This window comes from Aquarana catesbeiana, linkage group LG04 (assembly GCF_042186555.1).
Source record: "Aquarana catesbeiana isolate 2022-GZ linkage group LG04, ASM4218655v1, whole genome shotgun sequence".
NCBI classification, from domain to species: Eukaryota; Metazoa; Chordata; class Amphibia; order Anura; family Ranidae; genus Aquarana; species Aquarana catesbeiana.
The window spans coordinates 325,447,522-325,467,803 of record NC_133327.1 but is presented as its reverse complement, the minus strand read 5'-3'; the positions used below and the strand labels follow the sequence as shown (position 1 = coordinate 325,467,803).

General features: G+C 42.8%; 1 protein-coding gene across 1 annotated transcript in view; it reads left to right on the top strand.

The window, feature by feature from the left end:
• SNAP91 (synaptosome associated protein 91) overlaps positions 1-20,282 on the top strand; it is a 191,706-nt gene that overhangs the window by 109,970 nt on the left and 61,454 nt on the right. Inside the window, exons 8-13 of the mRNA XM_073626882.1 lie at positions 2,314-2,355; positions 3,139-3,159; positions 3,953-4,020; positions 7,304-7,309; positions 10,069-10,090; positions 11,333-11,442. Of these exons, the coding sequence (XP_073482983.1) occupies positions 2,314-2,355; positions 3,139-3,159; positions 3,953-4,020; positions 7,304-7,309; positions 10,069-10,090; positions 11,333-11,442 (269 nt within the window). The remainder of the gene's footprint in view (positions 1-2,313; positions 2,356-3,138; positions 3,160-3,952; positions 4,021-7,303; positions 7,310-10,068; positions 10,091-11,332; positions 11,443-20,282) is intronic.

Here is a 20,282-nt window from a genome sequence, read left to right as displayed (position 1 = left end):
CATACAACACTGTACCCAAATTAAATTTTTTATCATTTTTTCACCACAAATAGAGCTTTCTTTTGGTGGTATTTGATCACCTCTGCGGTTTTTACTTTTTGTTAAAAAAAATGTAAAAAACTGAATTTAAAAAAAAAAAAAAATTTTATTTTTTTATATTTTGTTATAAAAAAATTTAAAACGGGTAATTTTTCTCCTTCATTGATGTACGCTGATGAGGCGGCAGTGATGGGCACTGATGGGTGGCAGTGATGGGCACTGATGGGTGGCAGTGATGGGCAGCACTGGCAGGTGGCACTGATTGGCACTACAGGTGGGCATTGATAGGTGGCACTTGTGGGCAGTGTTAGGTGGCACTTTTAGGTGGCACTGATGAAGCAGATGTGCCTCTTCCACTTCGGGACCGATGTCCCGGACATCTGAGCCGGTGATCGGCTTTTTCTACTCGCGCTGTCAGCGTGAGTAAAAAAAAAAAAAAGATTACTGATCTTTTGTTTACATCATGTGATCAGCTGTCATTGGCTGACAGCTGATCACATGGTAAGGGGCCGGGATCGGTGATCAGCCGAGTCTCAGTGACTCGGTGATCACAGCGAGCGTGCACAGGGGAGGCCGTCATATGATGGCCTCCCGGGAATGCAGGTCCGCGCTGTGGCCGTCATTTGGCCATAGCGCGGATGTCTAGTGGTTAAATTGTGTTGCACACTGTATATGTGTGGTGGAATGCAAATGAAAATCTAGTGCTCTGCCATAGCTCACATTGTGGTGTAAAATTCTAATGATGTGTACGAACAGTGATCCTAGGTCATATAAATGAACATGACCAGCAAAGTTAAAGATCTAGATCTGCTTTTTGATGTGTGTTGGGTACACCTAATTAATAAGAATGCTGATGGACCTCTGCAGAAAGAACACAGAGAAAGGGTCCCTCTCTGCAACTGCTGATAGTGGTTAGGGTTTTCTTCTCAGGCTGTAGATGTTTCAGAGAGAAAACAAACTGTAGGTGTGTGTTTTAATCCTCATGACCTACAGTTAGTGGATTAAACCTTCAATTGGGCTTTAAAAGTTGTAACAGGGACAGAACTACAAATCTTGGGACCTCCTAGCAATTATGATGGGGTCCTCTGGCTAACTGTCAACTGTAACAACACTCATCATATCACTAATCTCAACATGAAGTATGCTTCAATCAAGAACAGTCAACAGGAGAGCTGTCTTTTATAGTCAGCTCAGTACTAGGGATGGGCCGAGCACCCCCCCCCCCCCCCCCCCCGGTTTAGAACATGAGAACAGGCAGAAAGTTTGAGCGAACATCCAAACTCTATTAAAGTCTATGGGACACGAACATGGGGAAAAAAGGGCTATTTTTACAGGCTTATATGCAAGTTACAAGTGTATGGGGACCCGGGTACTGCCCCAGGGGACATGTATCAATGCAAAAGTTTTTAAAACGGCCGTTTTTTCAGGAGCAGTGCTTTTAATAATGTTTAAAGTGAAACAATAAAGAAATCCTTTAAATATCGTGCCTGGGGGGTCCCCTTAGTCTGCCTGCAAAGTGGCACATCTGTGCGATGTTTACAATAGTGATGCAGCAAAATGACATTTCACGGCTGTTATGTATGTATGTAATGCGCCCCCCCAGTCCATAACGGGCCCTTTGGGTCTGGCATAGATTTTAAGGAGAACTCAACGGCAAAAAAAAAAATTGGCGTGGCTTTGGCCAATCGTGGATCTCACAGCAGATTGCGTTGTGGTTGGCCAAAGCATTCAGGTCAGGTGCATGCTTTGGCCAATCAGAAGTTGTCAATGCACTGCGATCTAGCAGTGCATTACGGGGTGCTTGAATTTGCCTGCGAACGCCCCATATGTTCGGTTTGTTTGCGAACAAATGAACACCCGATGTTTGAGTCGAGCTTGCGTTTGACTCGAACATCGGGACAATCCCTAGTCAGTACTCCTACTAGGGAACAGTTCTGTGGATAGACATTATATTTGTAATGGCAATACTAATAACCATAATTATATCAGCTGTGCTAGAAGTCTTTTAGCCGAGGACTTTTAACTGCATTGGGTGCATAGGGTTATTTTCAGTCTTTAGCAGCTAAGACCGCTAAGCAAATGTTTCTCACTGCCCAGAGGGAGGTCTGTGACTGGGGAGGAGACCCAGAGGTCTGACTGTGGCCCCTTTATAATAGAAACTGCACAGTTCAATTGACTTGAACTCTGTTTTACTTTACAGCACAGTATCTGTTTGTAGTATTATACTTTTCTACATTCACAAATATATGAATATATCTACTTATTTTATTATAGCAAGTTGGCATTGACAAAGGAGACATTCCTGACCTTACACAGGTAAGCACTTATTTTAAAACATTGACTGTAAATTATACAAAATGTATTTTAATTATACATTTATTGACCATCTCATTCAAATATAAACATGGTTAATTTTTAACAGTGGTAATATTTCAGTTCTGTCGATGCATATTCTAATAACATACGAAAATATTACTAGTTTACTGTCTGATACTGCTAGTTATGGGCAAATTTAATTTACTGATGTGAAAATGCCACCTTGTCGCAACATGGAAGGCTTATTCGCACCTATGCATTTTTTACCTTCTGATGTGTTTTTCCATTGAAATGGGAAATTTGCAAAAGTGCTTGTCAATAAATTGGAATGCCTTTTGTAGGAATCTCAACACGCGTCATAATACACATCAACGTACATTAATGCACATCTTTTGACTTGCATCATGGCATGCTTTAATGCGCATTGGCAGGCATCATATTACATCCAAGGGCATTTGTTTTGATGCGCTTCTGCTTTTTTTCAAAGAGAAATGAGTGTGTAAAAAGTGCCTGAGTCTGAACAAAGTTCATCTCGTGCCAAATAGGAAAGTGTTATAACTATATTCTTAGATGATGTCTATGGGTCCACTGATATTAGGTTACAATTGAATAGTTGATTTGATCTGCCTGAAAGGATTTTTTTTTATTGAAACCTGTTACTTACACACGCATACACACCCGCAAAGTAAAAGCATACTTGCGTTTGCGGCTGTCTGAAAAATAGACAAGAATTAAACAATTGGACAAACTAAGCTGCAATATTAATTGTTTCTTTTCTTTAAGGATGGTACCATCGATGAACCGGTAACTTTTTTACTTGTGTAATACTTTGCCAACATCTCTTCATGCTAAATCTCTATTCCCTTTTGAGATCATGGCTTATTTTTTTTCTGGAAACGCATATACTCTCCTAATAGTTCCTATGTCTTATTATAATTCAACAAAATTCTGTATAAAGACAAAATAACATGATTTTATTAAGTGATGGTTGAAAATGGATGTTGTGGTTTGCTTACAATCATTACACTTTACACTGTTAGTATTTCCAAAATCTTCTTGATTTAAAGGAGAACTCCATGCATTGGTTTGGGTGCAAATGTCAGAGTTCATTTTCTTTGCTCTTAGTTTCACCTTTTTGAATCTACTGGGCTTGGTACTTTTAGAGCTCGTCCTGCCTATACAGATTTAGCAGCAGAAAATGTTCCTGGTGACTTAAAAAAAAATTATCTGATAAAAAGAATGCAGAGGAATAGCTTGAAAAAGAGGTGCTAATCTTCACAGAAAAGGGCAACTATGATATATGTGATTTACATATTTTGTTTTACTTTCCACCTTAAAGCCCAAGGTGGACTTCTCCTTTTAAGAAAACAGCTTGTTTTATGTCTTGCTTAACATGCTAGGACCTTAATTTCCCCGGTAGGCTATGGATCTTTTCCCAAGCACTTGTTCTATTTCACAGTTTCTGTGTGGCTTTTCAGCAGAGGGAGACAAATCCTTGTGTGCCTTTTTGTTTTAGTAAATTTGAAGTATTCTTATCAGTTGGCTAGAAGCATGTATTTGCATTGTCCATTGTTAAGATCTGTTTTTTTATTCACAGGCTCCCAGCAGCCTCATGGAAACTCTGGAGCAACATTTAAATACACTGGAAGGAAAGAAAGGCAGCAGGTCGGTACACATAAAAAGATTTGTAAATAAGTGGTTTACCGTATTGGTTTGTATTTTAGCAATAGCTAAATCCACTTCAGGAACTTAGATTTTGCCTTTATAAGCAGTGTCAAGTCGCCAAATAGGCAGGGTAGGCACTGGCCCCATGCTGTTTAAAGGTCCTGCAACAGTGGATCAAAATATTGATTTGATCTTGATAGAAAATTACAATGAAAAATTGCTCAAAAAAATGAATCTGCTCAAAAAATTAAAATTTAAAGACACTTCAGAGAAGTGGTCCCCAACCTTTTTGGCACCAAGGACCGGTGTTATGGAAGAAAATTGTGCCAAGGCCGGGGGGGTTTTTTATGCGTTTTTTTTTTCGCTGGCAATTTGTCAGGGCAATGGCTGGTGTTAGCGCTTCGATCCTCATGACGCCATGGTTAATTTTTGTGTCAGGAGGATTAAAGCGCATTATTTCTATTACATTGTAAAATAAAATGAAGTAGTTCAACTCGCCATAATGCAGAATTTGCTACCAGATGCAGTTCATCACTTGCCATGTTGCCTGCCATCTGATGCAGATTGTCACTGCAGTGGGGGCAGCACAGGTGTGCACTTTAGTCCACTCAACACAGAGGCAGATAGGCCTGGAGTGGTGGGTTCCGAGTGAGGGAGAACAGCGGGGATGCGGGGCCGGCAGTGAGATCTAATATCTCTGCTCTTTCGCCTCACCTCCAGTAGTGTAGTGGCCCTGCTGTGAGGGCAGAACAGCAGTAGTGTGGGCAGTAAGAGGAGATCTTTTCTCTGCTCGCCTGCCTCATTTCTTATGCCCCGTACACACGGTTGGACATTGATCGGACATTCTGACAATAAAATCCTAGGATTTTTTCTGACGGATGTTGGCTCAAACTTGTCTTGCATACACACGGTCACACAAAGTTGTCGGAAAATCCGATCATTCCGAACGCGGTGACGTAAAACACGTACGTCGGGACTATAAATGTGGCAGTAGCCAATAGCTTTCATCTCTTTATTTATTCTGAGCATGCATGGCACTTTGTGCGTCGTATTTGTGTACACACGATCGGAAATTCCGACAACTGATTTTGTTGTCGGAAAATTTTATAGCCTACTCTCAAACTTTGTGTGTCAGAAAATGCGATGGAAAATGTGTGATGGAGCCTACACATGGTCGGAATTTCCGACAACAAGGTCCTATCACACATTTTCCATTGGAAAATCCGACCGTGTGTACGGGGCATAACAGTGTAGTGGCCCCGCGGTGAGGCGGGCAGTGAGAGATGATGTAATCTCTCTGCTCACCCACCACCGCAACTCAGACAGTGCAGCCTTCACAGCCCAGCTGCAAACAGGCCACGATTTGGGTGTTTGGGATCCCTGCTTTAGAGAAAGTACTGTATTAACCCCTTTGCGTCTAAGGAAAAACAAATGTTAATGCCTAAGCACAATTTTGCAACTTTTGGCATGTGTTAGTAAAACCTTACATATCACAACTACTTTGTGCATCCAGATGGGATTATACCTTGTTTTTACCAGGACAAATTGGGCTTTCATTTGGTGGTAAATAGTAATGGATATCTCCTGATGGTGTGGGGTTTTTTTTTTTTAAACCTAACTGTTTCTTGTTAATACTATAACCTACAACCCCAAATCAATTCTCCTGCTCCCGGCGATCGCAGCCATACAACAAATGTGTATGTTATTTGTTGTTTGTACCCGTAGTACATCCAAGAAAAAATAGAGCGCATTTTGCTGTGTGTGTGTGTGTGTGTGTGTGTGTGTGTGTGTTTTTTTTTTTTTTTATTTATTTTTATTTTTTTTTAAATCCTGTCCAAAATATACTGACCCGGACCTTTTGATACAATGGGGTTCATTTACTAAAGGCAAATATACTGTGCACTACAAGTGCAGTTGATCTAGATCTGAGGGGAAGCTCTGAAATGAGGGGATTTCTGTCATCCAATCATGTGCAAGCAAAAATGCTGTTTTTATTTTCCTTGCATGTTCCCCTCAGATCTAGAGCAAGTGCACTTGCAGTGCACAGATTGTTTGCCTTTAGTAAATCAACCCCAATATATCTTTCCTCTCCATTCACAGAGAGACAAACATGGGCAGGCTTCACAGTGACTGATTGTGGTAGCCAAGCAGAGGCTATCATAGCAATCGGGTGACCCAGAATTGGGAGTCCCGATTGTTCGTACGGGACCAGGGGCTCTCGGTGAGACCCCAGTCCCTGTGCTGGGCGTGCACTGTGGGGTATTCTTGTCCACATCAGTGCCTGACCTCACAAATGTGCTTCTGAAAGAATGGTGAAAGATTCCCATAGACACACTCCTAAACCTTGTGGACAGCCTTCTCAGAAGAGTTGAAGCTGTTATAGCTGCAAAGGGTGGGCCAACTCAATATTGAATTCTACGGACTAAAACTGGGATGCCAATAAAGTTCACGTGCGTGTAAAGGCTGGTGTCCCAATACTTTGGTAATATAGTGTGTGTATATAATCTCTTATCTGCAACAAAAGGCAATTAAAGAATCAGAGAGTTGGGGGTGGAGAACCCGTAGTGCATTGATCTTCTGAATAGATGTGCGGGGGGGGGGGGGGGGGTGTGTCGCATGTTAGCAGAAGTCTGATCATTGGAGGACAGGTAGGCTACTTTCCTGGAACAGCCAGAAAACTGACCACGCTGTGATGAATGCACTTCTATACATAGTGCAGTCAGTTTGAAACAGGAAAGCAGGGGAACTGACAAACACCAGGCATTTCACACAAGGAAGCAATACAAAAATACAAAACAGGCTACTTTTTAACACATATATATGGTACAGCAGGTACATATCAGGAATATAAAATGGGGTGACACACAACACACAACATATTTTCAGGCTAGGAGATTAAAATTTTAACAGAATCTATCATACATTTTACTTGACTTCAGGTAGAACATTTCTCAGGGAGTGGCGGTTGCACCCGTATGGAGCGGCCATCACTGGCAGGTCATGTGATAACATGTATAAATTTTTTAAAATCAATTAAAATAGGATTGTGTATTTGATATTTTCCTACTAGCTTTAGCAGTAAAAGAGAGAGCCATTCTCCCACTATTAATGTCATGTTCACAAAAAGAATAAATCTATATTATTGACTTTTTTTTTAGTTGTATACATTTTACTAATCCTATTTAATCTGTTTGTTCCCTGTAAAATATGTTGTATTATTTATAGAGCAGCAATAGACTTTACTAATTATTTTATTTTATTTCTTGGCATTCTGGATCATCAGTGACGGGTAGGTATATAACTCTGAATGCTTGCTTTTCTATAATAGACATGTTCTAATTTTCTCTAAATGGTCAATGGTAAGTGTGCCACTTTTGTAAGTGAAACCTTTATTAGCTGTGCTGTTTTTTCTTTTTTCTATTATATAATATTGTGTGTATATTATGTATGCCTGTGGGCAACTGGGACTAAGAATGAGGTCTGATTACCAAGCAAGATGTGGAGAAATGAGGTTTTATTCTACTCCAAGCTTTACGAAGCCTCCGGGCTCCAGGATCCAGAACAGTTACAAGAATTTTGAGAAAATAGAAAACATTTTGTTTACTGCACATCAGTCATACACCCCTGGTGAGACGCTGGGGTTTATGTGGGTGACCAATTCACACCCTCCATAACCCAGCCAGCCAGTGCACCATGCCAAATACACTATACAGAAAAAAAAGTATATGTGAACTAAAGAAGTACTAGGGAACGCTTGCTAATTTGTGCTTAAACTGTGTGAAATCTAAGACTCTACTGCTTCTGATTGCTAGTCTTTGGAGATTTGGAGTATGATTTGGCGATGTGATTACTGATGTGAGGAAGCAGAGCCCTTCCTCTACTAAGGCCGGCCATACACTGTTCAAATCTTGGCCAGTTCAGCAGGAACTGGCCAAGATTCGAACCGTTAATGGGCAGGCTGGATGTACCAAGTTTATTGATTAACTTTCATACAACCAGCCTGCATGATTCTCTTGCAATTATCGCTAGAGGCTGTTGTGATGGTCACTGTCTTCTCCCGACAGGGACGGCTTTGCCTCTGCGTCGGGAGAAGACAATTGCTGATTCTCCTGTCAACACTGTCTGTGATTGCAGGAAAGAAATTTGCATTGTGTACCATCAGCTTAAGATGCCTGACAATGTTCAGAACAAGGCATGGTCATTCGTCATCAAGAAAAGATTAGCTGCAGGGAGACCACAAGAAAACTCAGATTATTAGTACTTTGCTTTCCTTTTTTTAAACATAGTTTCCAGAGCCCAGTTCCTTAAGTTTTCCACATGAGCTTGAACATAAAATTTATGCATATTTGGATACCAACTCTTTACAGGATTTTACTTTTATATAGTTTTGACAAAATCTGAAATATACACAAGTGATACCTAAGCCAAATGTTCACATATTCCTCTGTTAAGCAAACATGCCAATTCTATTCCAGTTTTTAATTTTAACCAAGCTCTTTCATAACTGCAGATGATAGCAGTTTGTCAAGAACTAGGCTATTTAAACATATTGGCAGCCATTCTCACACGTATAATGATTCTTACAAGTGGATACAAATGGCCAGGGCATTGGTAGAGATATTAATTGTTTAGAACAATTTCTAAGCTTAAAAGCTACTAATGGTGACTTTTTCCACACTTCCTGTGACAGCAGATGTATAGTAGGGTTTAGTATGAATGTATCTGTGGCAACTATGTTTCAGATTGGTAACCAGACATATCTAGGTGCCTGCCATAGGCATGCCTGGGCACACCTTAATCGCCCTTTGTGGCTCAGATTCCTCTTGCTGCCTGAGTCCCCCCATCCCCTATGGGCACTGATCACTCATTGTGTTTGTTCATGGCCAAAGCATATTAAACTGTTTACTATGCTTCAGTTTGTGAATTAACAGGAAGCCGCTCAGCACAGAGCACTTTCCATTCATTCACTGTCCAGTAAAGCTGAGGCTGCAGAGAAAGGAACTAGGAATCTCTGACCTCAGTCCTTTGCTCTGTCCCAAAAATGAGACATCAGGGGGTCTGTTTTATACTCCTAATATTTTACCAAAGCCCCCCAACGGGGCTCCTAAATAAAAATGTAAACTTTTTTTTAAATATTGTAAAAAAATTATTTAAATAAAATACTACAAATAATTGACTGACACCGTCCACTGCCCTAAAATATGAGATGCCATATGCCAAAGTCATTGAGAGCAATAAAGACCCAGAAGCCTGAATCTTGCCCAATACCAAAAAAATAAATTCATTGAAAAAGTCAGTTTTGGGCAGGTTACTTCTCCACCAAAAATATGTATGCTCATTATTTTACCTGATTTTCTACAAAATTGACTGGGAACACTCTCGTGTTAATGGTATTTGAACTGCGTTTTAGAATTGATGCATTTAGAAAATGTTCATGCAGCCGTAAAAAAAAATACCTATACCCAATGCACATACGATTCACTATTTTCCATATCTTATATTCTGTGTAAGTGGTATCAAGGTCTGCACTAAAGAGTGACAATCAAGAAACATAGTATATTGGCCAGAACTTCCAGCTCATTAGGTCTGCTGTGCCATTTCTCTCTTCTACTTAAGTAATTGTTGCATGATGGCATGAACCATCTTTAGTAAACTTCTGCCAGTGATTTGTAAAGCCCTGTAGAATTGCTTAATTGTTTTTGCTCCCAATTGTCCTCCCAGCACTGTTGTGATATTTACTAAAATGGAACTCCAACCAACTTTTAAACTTCGGGTATTTGGAGTGTCATTGGTTAGAACCCCTGTGAGATTTTTATCACTATGTGTCTCTGTTGGAGTTCTTTCTCCTTGTCCTACACACAAAATCTGCGGTTCTAACTCCTTTCACCATATCCGAAAACGGAAATAAATTATTTGCAAGAGCTCTAATTTATTGGCTAATTTGTGAAACTCAGTTGTAGTGTTTCATAGCTCTTGGTGTTTTAAAGAGCGCACTGTTAGCTATGTTGCGATAACTTTTTATTAACAGAACTTGTTTTCTGATTTCAGCTCTGGATCACCCGTGGGCAAGGTAATAATGTTATGCATTATATTATGTAAATGTTTGTGTTTTGCATGTTTTCCCTTTTCAGCTGAACTGTACAGTGGTTTTGCTATTAATAAGCACCACTACTGGAGTACTGCCTAAAAGGTCTTTAAAATGTTCATCAATACCCGTTATATTTTGTCCCAGAAAGATGCATTTTTAATATGTGAAAAGAAATCCGAATCTATATATAAACTTTTCAGGCAGGCCAATGAACATAGCATACTTCTAGGTCTGTGAAGTTTCTCATTGACCCAGATCATGGTATAGCTAGTAGTAGTTAGTCACTTTTTAATTTGTGCTTGTTCCGTAATATTGAATGTTTCATAGCTTATCCAAGATGAAATTGACTCGGATAAACTGTGGAATGTCTTCAACGTTGTAGAACAAGTCCAGTTGAATATGACTAACTACTACTAACTCTACTTCTGTGGAATGTGTAAAGTTTCACCTCTCTTCTGAAGAAGTCATGGTGCATATTTTGTTGTAGCTTTTTTTTTTTTTTTATTATTTGATGGCTTGCATTGTTTTATATTACGCCACCATACTAGGGTTACATATTCCTTGTGGAAACATGTTGGGCCTGGTTACATATAAAAGTGGAGCAAGGGAAAAATACAGGTGTACCCAAAGAAGCAATAAAGGGTTTTTTTTTTTTTTTCAACCTGAATTAGAGATGGAATTTTAAATACCTGTTGACATTAAATGGAATGTGCAATGGGTTTTGTATGGTCTCTCTCAAAACGGGGGAAAAAAATAAGTGACCCCAAAACATTATGACATTTATACTTTGGCCCAATTTTTATGCTATGTTCTGTGTATACCAAAAAAAAATTGGCTTGGTTTCTACTAAGATCTGTAAATTGACCTATTTGAGGCAGTATAAAATGACCTTGAAGCGGAATGGTATTGCATGTATCCGAAGAATTTATGAAATTCATACACCCAAGTGAAAGACTCAGATTCCTTACAAGTAACATACACATTTGTTATTGAATTCTGGATGCTTTCGTTACAATATAGCCAATGCTCCAGTCCTCTGATTTGCCAAGCACTGGTTATCAGACACAATCCTGTTAGTCTGCTCGTTAACATAAAGAATGTTGCTAATGCATTTTGAAGTTTGCTAAACAAAGTGGAAGCAAACGATGGGTAGAAACACGAAATAATGTTCAAATTTTTGCTTTATAGAAAAGTGACTTCTATTTATATTTTGTCTTTTCTTAGTCTTCACCTGCTACTACAGTCACATCACCAAACACTACACCATCAAAAACTGTAGACACATCCCCGCCTGTTGACCTTTTCTCAACCCCAAGTACAGCATCTCCTATATGGTAAGTCTGTTCCAAACTATTTTGTTTTTTATGTATGTGTTTGGTTTATTGGGTCGCCAATGTTTAGTTTTAATAGGTTATAGCCAAGAATTAAAAAGTTTGATGAAGTAATAAAAGCCCCCCTCCCCATTTCCTATTAGTAGAACACAGTTATGGGGGTCACCCCCTTTGTTCTAGGAGCTTAAACGGCAGAATGTTTTTCCATATAAAACCATAGAGTTAACCTGTAATTGATAGCCAATGCTTTCAAATTCTGAGAGCCATATATAGCAATGATGGACCTATACTAAGAGGGAGGGGCATTGCTAGGTCTACAAAAGATCTGGGGCTAGAGCCCATAGCAACTAAGTAAAAGTCATACGCTTGGATAGGCATACACATGTATATACATATATACTGTCTTATTACATCAGGGTCCCCAGAAAGCTTGCCATGTCCCCTGCCACCAGATGCGGATTGTTGCATACAAAGAGGCTGGTGTATATACAGAGAGGCTAGGTAGTACAGTCTCCCCCCTCCCCCCCTGGTCTGCACTCGCCTTCTCAGGAGAGCGTGTGAGAAAGTTCCTCCCGACTCTATGATATGGGCGGAGCAAGGAGGAGACTCACTCTTACACTTACACACACACACACACACACACACACACACACACACACACACACACACTGATCTCCTGGCTCTGGCTGTCAGTGAAGCACGGAGTGCAGACTCGGTGAGAGTGCCGTGGCTGTGTGGCACAGCACTGTGTCAGGCAGCCTGCGACACTCTCAAGGTAGGGCTGGCCCTGGACTTGGGGCTATGGGCCCCAGATTCTGGGCTCCAGCCTCAATAGCCAGTGACGCCACTGCTAAGAGGTTTAACTTCTCCCTAAAGGGGAGGTTTGACTTTATGCTCTCTTCCCCCTTCTCTTCTGTTTTTGGCACTATTTTGAGGTGGGGGGGGGGTTGGGTACCTGGTTTGGACAGGTACCTGCTCCCACTTCCGGTTGGTGATTCACCAAAAGTTTTCAAACCCACCCAGCAACCTACTGGGACACGTCAAGTCCCAGAAGGCTGTGTGACCATTCACAAATTGCCAGCTGGCTGTGCAGCTGCAAGCAATCCTATCCGGCTGTCCACAGTAAAGCCTTATACACGCGATCGGATTGTTGGCCAACAGAGCGTCAGACTTGGGAACTTGTCTTGCATAAAAACAGTACACAATTGTCGGCCAACAAACACAAACGTAGTGACGTACTATGTGGAATTTCAGCTCTTGTGCGCCACCCTTTGGGCACCTTCTGCTAATGTTGTGTTTGGCGAGCATTGATTCCGAGCATACGTGTTTGTACTTTGGACTTTTGTGTGACGGACTTGTGTACATATGATACGAAAATCTGACAACAGACCATTCTCCGCCGAAAATTTACTAGCCTGCCATCCAACATTTGTTGGCGGAAAGTTGGACAACAATTGTCTAAATGAGCGTACTAACGGTAAGATTTTAAGCAAACAGTCTGTCATCACACAATTCCCTGCCGAAAATCCGATCGTGTGTACAAGGCTTTAGACTTAATGTACATGACATGTCAATGACATGTTAAAAGCTCTCCTGAACTATTTAACTTGACAGATGGTAACCAACGTTTAAAAATGTCCATTTTGCCACGTTTGCATTTAGAAGCATTCTTTTCCCCAGTCTTCCAGGACAGCCCATGAGAGAAGCCCCTCCACCCGACAGGAAGCACCTCACCAATACACTTTAAAAGGCAGTCCCTCTACTGAACTGGTCGTTTTTTTGTTTCTTCCGGACGGAGGAGATGCATCTCCTGGAACCTGGGTGATTGAGGCCTCTGTTCTCTGGCTTTCTTTTTGTTCTACCCACATCTTTACCTACTTGTCTCCACTGGGAGCAGCTAGTAGGATTTTCTTCAAGAGGGCCCACCAAGACAACTCCGGAGAGGAAGGTGGAAGCCTGGTTCCCTTTCTCCTTCTGTGCCTGGCGAAGGCCATGACTGGAAGTGGCATACCCCCATTGACAGGAACCAGCACTGGCAGCTTGGGTTCCCAGTTCAAGTGTCTGGGTGCATGCACTGTCTGCACTATAGGACATTTTTGGGCGGGTGGGCTCGCGCAGTAGCTACGTTGGGTTGTGGACTGTCTGTGTTCCTGTGTGACTGGATGATGCACGGGCATTTAGCTGCCTAAAGGCCTCTTCACTTTGGGCAGTCCACTGTTCCTGAATGGATTCTCTGGGTTTTTTGGGCCCTCCAGCTGGTCTAACAGGCTTAGTCGGATCTGGGTCGTCGTCTTCCTCTTTGCTTTTCCGTAGCTCATTGAGTTGGCGAGCTATTGTAGCGAATCCCTCTACGAATCTTCTGTAATAGGAACAGAATCCCAGACATGACCTGAGCTCATCACATTAGTGGGCCTAGGCCAGGAGGTGATGGCTTCCAGCTTCTAGGGGTCTGTGGCCACTCCATCGACAGACACGATGTGTCCAAGTTAGTTGACCGATGGTTGATAAAACTGGCACTTCTCCAGAGACAGCTTCAACCCCTCATCCTGGAGTCTCTTGAAAACCTTCTCCAGATGCTCTTAGTGCTCCTCTAAGGTCTTCCCGAAGACAATGATGTCATCTAGATACACCAACACTTCTATCGGGTTCATGTCACCCACCGTCTTCTCCATGTGCCTTTTGGAAAGTGGCTGGGGTGCCGGACAAGCCTTGAGGCATACGGTCAAATTTAAAGAACCCCACCGAGGTATTGAAGGCAGTCTTCTCCCGATCCTCAGGATGTATGGGAATTTGATAGTACCCGCTCTTCATGTCCAGCACACTGAACCATTTTGCCCCTGACAGGCTCTGCAAGGTGTCTTCTATTTGTGGGGTGGTGTATTGGTCGGCAATAGTCCTTCTGTTCAGTGTTCTGTATTCGATACACAGCCTCGGCAACCCATTCTTCTTCCCTACCACCACTATTGGAGAAGCGTATGGACTTCGGGATTCTCGGATGATACCTGCTCTCCAATTCTGCCAACTGTTCACGCAGGTCTTCCAAGTCTCCTAAAGGAATCCACCGGACTCTTTCTCTAAACGGCTTATCCTCCTGAAGACTGAACCAGTGGTTGGCACTCTTTGCACATCTCACATCCAATTCACTCTTCGAGAATGCAGCTTGCCATCTCAGGAGCTGAGTTTTGGCTCTTTCTTTCCATTCGGGCGAGAGAGAAGTGTTCTTCAGATACAACTCCTTGACAGGGATCCCTTCTCCCCCCCCCCCCCCCCCACCAAATCAGACGGTGAGACTGGGGTAGTCGGATTCACTTGTCCCAGCAAAATCCAAGCCGGCATCTTCTCAGGCGAGGCTGCTATTTTGCAGACACTGACCGAGATCCTCCTGTGACTTCTTTGCAATGCTTTGGTTGAAACCTCTTCGGGAATCCTCTCCACTTCCATGTCTTCTCTGTCCGCTTCAAGGACAATGAAAGGGCCAGGTTGTTTCCAATTTAGTTTTACAGATGCCCGTAAACAGGCCACTTCACCAGGCTGCAACACCTTCTCACTCCGGTCCAAGCACCAGATTTTTTCCACTCCTTCAGCTGGGGCCTTCTGCTCTTGAACCAGGCGCTGATAGGCTTGTCTCAACATGGGGTGCACACTTGTAGTTGAAGTGTCTGGCTCTTGGACAAGAGGTGTCAACAGTCTTCTGACAAGGTCGGTAATAGTCCCGATGATGAGATAACTCTTACTGGCCCCTGGTGGGCGAGGACAGATCACTGCCAAAGTGTCAAAGGTCTCAGCTTTCCCAGCTACGGAGGGATCGAAGGTCAGCTTGACTGGAAGATGGCCATCATAGGGAAAGTTCTGAGTCCCAATGCCCCATATCTCTAGCTCTTCCAACTTCTGCAATGGCAGGTGTTTTGAGGTGCCTGTCAGTCTCTGTCGAGGAGGGTCACTTGAGCTCCGGTATCCAGAAGAGCCTTGGTGTAGATTCCCTCTACTTTGATGGAGACAACCGGAAAGGTCCCACTAGCTTGGCAGGGAATTTTGTGGGAAATGGTAACCTTGGCCTCTTCAGTGGCTTGTATCCGCGCTCCTTTCTTGCGGAAGTTCTGATCCGGCTTGAGTCTCTGTTGAGCTCTGGGAGTCTGGTGTACTTTGACTCTCCAACTCTGGGTAGCATGTGTCAAAGCAAGCGGGACACAGGGTCGCACAGAGGCAATAACGGGAGCCCTCTGCAAGGGTCTGGACTTATGCTGCGGTGTCTTTTGCGTTGTTGGTTTTTTTGGAGCTAGCCAATGCAGATGGGCACCCAGTTGACTCCTTCACCGGGGCCCTCTGGAGTTTCCCGCCAGCTTTTGGCGCTTTGCTTTAGGCTTCACTGGCCTTGGGCATACCCGTCGATAATGTCAAACTCCTCCGCAGTTGGGTCAGATTCCTTGGTTTGCTGGCTTCTCCACCTGAGCAACCGTAGAGCTTGAGGACTTCTCGGGCACAAACTTCATCGCTGGGTAGAACAGTGGGCTTGGTGGTCAACAGGGCCATCATCTCTATCAGCTGCAACACCCGAGTCTTAAGCTCGACCTCAGGGTCGCCATCAGCTGCACTGGCCACCCTGACCCCAACAACAGATTCTGACCTCTGACTATTTTTTTTCCAGCATGGCCTCTTTTTACTGCACAATCCGGATCAGATCTGCATACTTCAAGATGCCACCATCTTGCCGGGTTCTCAACAGGAGGGTGATGGGGTCCAAAGGCTGAGCACCCCTCAAAACTTGTTGGGTACGGACCTCATCCACCTTCCGGGGGTCTAAGTCTTTCTTCAACAAGATTTGGTGCATAATCTTGTCCAACCGTCTCATGTAGTCAGTCTCTCTCCGTCATTTTGGTAGGTGGGCTCCAACTGGTACATGAGATCAGAAACCGCCTCTGTGCGCCCAAACACGTCCTGCAGAATGTTTAGGTAGTCCTGGGCAACACATTCTTGCTTGCTGAGCTTCAAATTGTGGATGGCTTCTGAAGCATGCGCTCTTAAACTCTGATTCTTTGTTTCTTATGGGTCTCAGGAATATCCCATTCATCCAAGGCCTGGTCCAGCCACTCTTCAAAGTTGTCCTCCCCTGTAGGAAAGGGTTGTCTATCAGAGACTGCCCTGAGCTTCCGATACCCAGTTGCAGAGTATGTTGGAGCGTCTTTCTGGCATTTTGACACAGTCTCCTACGGCAGCAAAGAACTCCGGCCCAATTGTGGCCAGAGAAGCCATAGAATGGACTTCCTCCTCTGTGGCTTCAGCTTGACTGGAACTTTCTGGACATTTATCTGCTTTCAGCTAAATTAGACAAAGCTCAGTCTGGTTAGCCAATTGTACACGGATCCCTCTGAACCGGTCAGGGACCCCTTGCTTCCACTCTAGCAGCGCTTAGATACGAGAGGTTCCATGGTCTGGTTTAACATCGATTATCCACACCTTCCACGTCTTCACTGCTTGGCTGATTTTTTTTTCTTCAGTCCAGGCCTCCCCAGGGAGCTCAATCACCATACTAGACTCTGAGTGGGCGTCGCCTTCTTCACACCACAGCTGCAGGGTCCATCCTGGTGCTTGCAGGGATGCTGACTGAGGAAGTTGACTGCAGAGTAGCGATATATCCCGGACGACACCCCCACGTGCAGCGATACCCCCGAATTAGCTGCTTAACTGCTTGCCGACCGCCTCACGCAGATATACTGCGGCAGAAGGGCTCGTACAGGCAGAATCACGTGCCTGTATGTTCCCCTTTAAGAGGCGGCCAGCAGGTGCGCGGGCGCCTGTGGCAAGCCCTGTGAGTCGGGTCGCGGGTCCCGCGGGCTTGATCGCCGCGGGGATACCCGCGATCGCCTCACAGGGAGGAAGAACGGGGAGATGCTAATGTAGACAAGCATCTCCCCGTTCTGCCTAGTGACAGTGTCGCTGATCTCTGCTCCCTGTCATCGGCAAAAAGTAAAAAATAATGCGTTTTTTTTTTTTTTTTTTTTCAAATAAAAAAATTTTTTTTCAAATTTTTTTGTTTATAGCGCAAAAAATAAAAACCGCAGGGGTGATCAAATACCACCAAAAGAAAGCTCTATTTGTGGGAAAAAAAGAAAAAAAAGGACATTAATTTTGTTTGGGAGCCACGTCGCACGACCACGCAATTGTCAGTTAAAGCAACGCAGTGCTGAATTGCAAAACATGCTCTGGTCAGGAAGGGGGTAAATTCTTCCGGGGGTGAAGTGGTTAAGTTTGTTCAGTCCGTTACTCTGCCTCTCAAACCCAGGAATGGCCTCAGCCCCTCTGGCACAACTGGCAATATGATTAAAAGAATACCACAGTAATGACACTGACACAGTTAAAGTATTAATGTTTTCTTAAATTTACTTAGACAGCAAGAAACTCAATGGTATTGGTCAGCCAGATCCCAGACAAACAACCAGGATTTGGTTGAAGTGATTCTTATAGTGATCAAACAAATTTTTAAGATATGCGAATAGACAGCATCAATATAGTCAGTGACAGATAATCAGTAAATACCTTCTTCAAACTATTGAGTACTTGTAGATATTACCAATACTAAAGGGGAACCCCAAGCCGGCCTAATAATACCTTAAGGTCTATTGAGAACCATATACTATAAGTATCTTCCCCCTGCCAATAGGAACACAGGGGAGGAACAGAATAGCCTGTGTGTTTGTGTGAGAGAAGAGGGTGAAAAGCCCATTCGGAAACTGACAGACAGCACTCTCCCATCTTTCAGGGTGGAAAGCCTGTGTACATGCAGTCATCTTTTTGTTAATGTACATGCAGCCCATCTGTGTTAATGTAGTACAGTGTTTCGCTGCAATACCCGCTACACCTATATATAAGGATGTAGATGGGGAAAAGGCACTGGTTGTAGCAGATCCTTATGTTTATATTCTGTATGGATGGTGGTTTTTTATATTTCCACCATAGTTGGGCCTAGTCTCTATTGAGAATTTGAGATAACTAGGCCCACCAATTCTATGAAAATTATGGTATTTCGAACGGTGGTAAAGGTCTTTTGGACTTTTAATGACCCTCCCTAACATAGTAAGTTCTTGCTTATCCTCTCATGGGCTGTCCTGAAAGACTACTGGGGAATACCGGAGTTAGACTTACCGGTAACTCTGTTTTCAGGAGTTTTCCAGGACAGCCAGGTTCCTGCCCTTATGTTAATGGTGGTTATGTTTGTATATGCTTTAAGGTTTTGTTCTTGTTTAAAACTGACCAGTTCAGCAGAGGGACTACCTTTTTTAAAGTGTATTGGTGGTGTGTTTCAAGTTCCTGTTGGGAGGTGGGGCTTCTTTCATGAGCTGTCCTGGAAGACTCCTGGAAATAGTTACCGGTAAGTCTCTAACTCGTGTTTTTTTTTTTTTTTTTTTTTTTTTTTTCTTTTTTTTATATAGTCAAAAATGTATCTCCGTTAAAATCGCCTGTAAACTAAATGCAAGTTACTGCGTTTACACGTTTTTACAAGCTGTTACAGGCACTTGGCATTTCAAATGCCTCTGAACATCCGTCCTGAACCTGCTTTCCAAAAAATGCTTCTAAACTCAACTGCCTATAAACGACCCTTTGTATGTGTACTGATAAGATAACATAGAGGAGAGTTCAGGGGCAGCTGAAAAAAACGCCCAACTGCTCCTAAACGTCCGTTTACCAGCAGCAGTGTACATGAAGCCTAAACATCCTGGGGACCTGAAGACCAGCGAAGATGCAGTTCGGGTGAGCACAGTGCTGGATAAAGATGAGCTCGATGCTTGGGTCGAACATAAGTTTGACTCGAACATCGAGTGTTCACCCGTTCGCAGAACAGCGAACATTATGGGGCGTTTGTGGGAAATTCGAGCGCCGCGGAACGCCCCATAATGCACCGCGAGATCTTAGTGCATTGCTGTATGATGATTGGCCAAAGCATACACCTGACCTGCCATGTGTAGTGGTGTTGGCATGGACAGAGAGATGGCTTGAGTTAGATTAAGCAGGCAGGTTATTCAGTTAGTGGCAGTTAGAGAATATATCGCTCTATCGCTCTATATATCTCTATCTATATATCTCTATATCTCTATCTATATATCTCTATATATACATCTATCTATCTATCTATCTATCTATATGTGTGTGTATTTATATATATATATATCTAATCTCTCTCATTTTCAGTCTAGTATGTGTATATATTCTGCATTTAAAAAAAAAAAAAAAAAAATATGGGATGTGTGTGTGTGTATATGTGTATATATATATATATATATATATATATATATATATATATATATATATATATATATATATATATATATATATATATTATATTACACTCTGCATCCAGTGTAGCCTATATCTACAGTGCATTCTATGTTGTACTAATACAGTGTGTACAGTTTCTACTTCTGCTGTATACAATACAGTGCAGCTGTTGTACAGTGTACACCACCAGAAGTCTAGTAGAAACTGTACACACTGTATTAGATACTGTGTACACCGCCTGCACTGTTAGAAACTGTACAACGGCTGCACTGTATGGTATATGAATACAGTGCAGGCGGTGTACACAGTATCTAATACAGTGTCTACAGATTCTAATACATTTCACTACATATCTAATACAGTGTAGTGTGGTGTTGCAAAACAAAAAATACACCATGTCCAGAAGGCCACCAAGGAGAGGCACATGCTCACAGGCCACTAAAAGAGGGCAAGCAGCCTCTGTGTCTACAGTCAACAGTGGTGGTCATGGACATGGTGCATCCTCTGCAGGTGGCCGTGGGGCACGCTCCTTTTTTTTTTTTTGCTGCTGGCCGTGTTATTGAGCCACAACA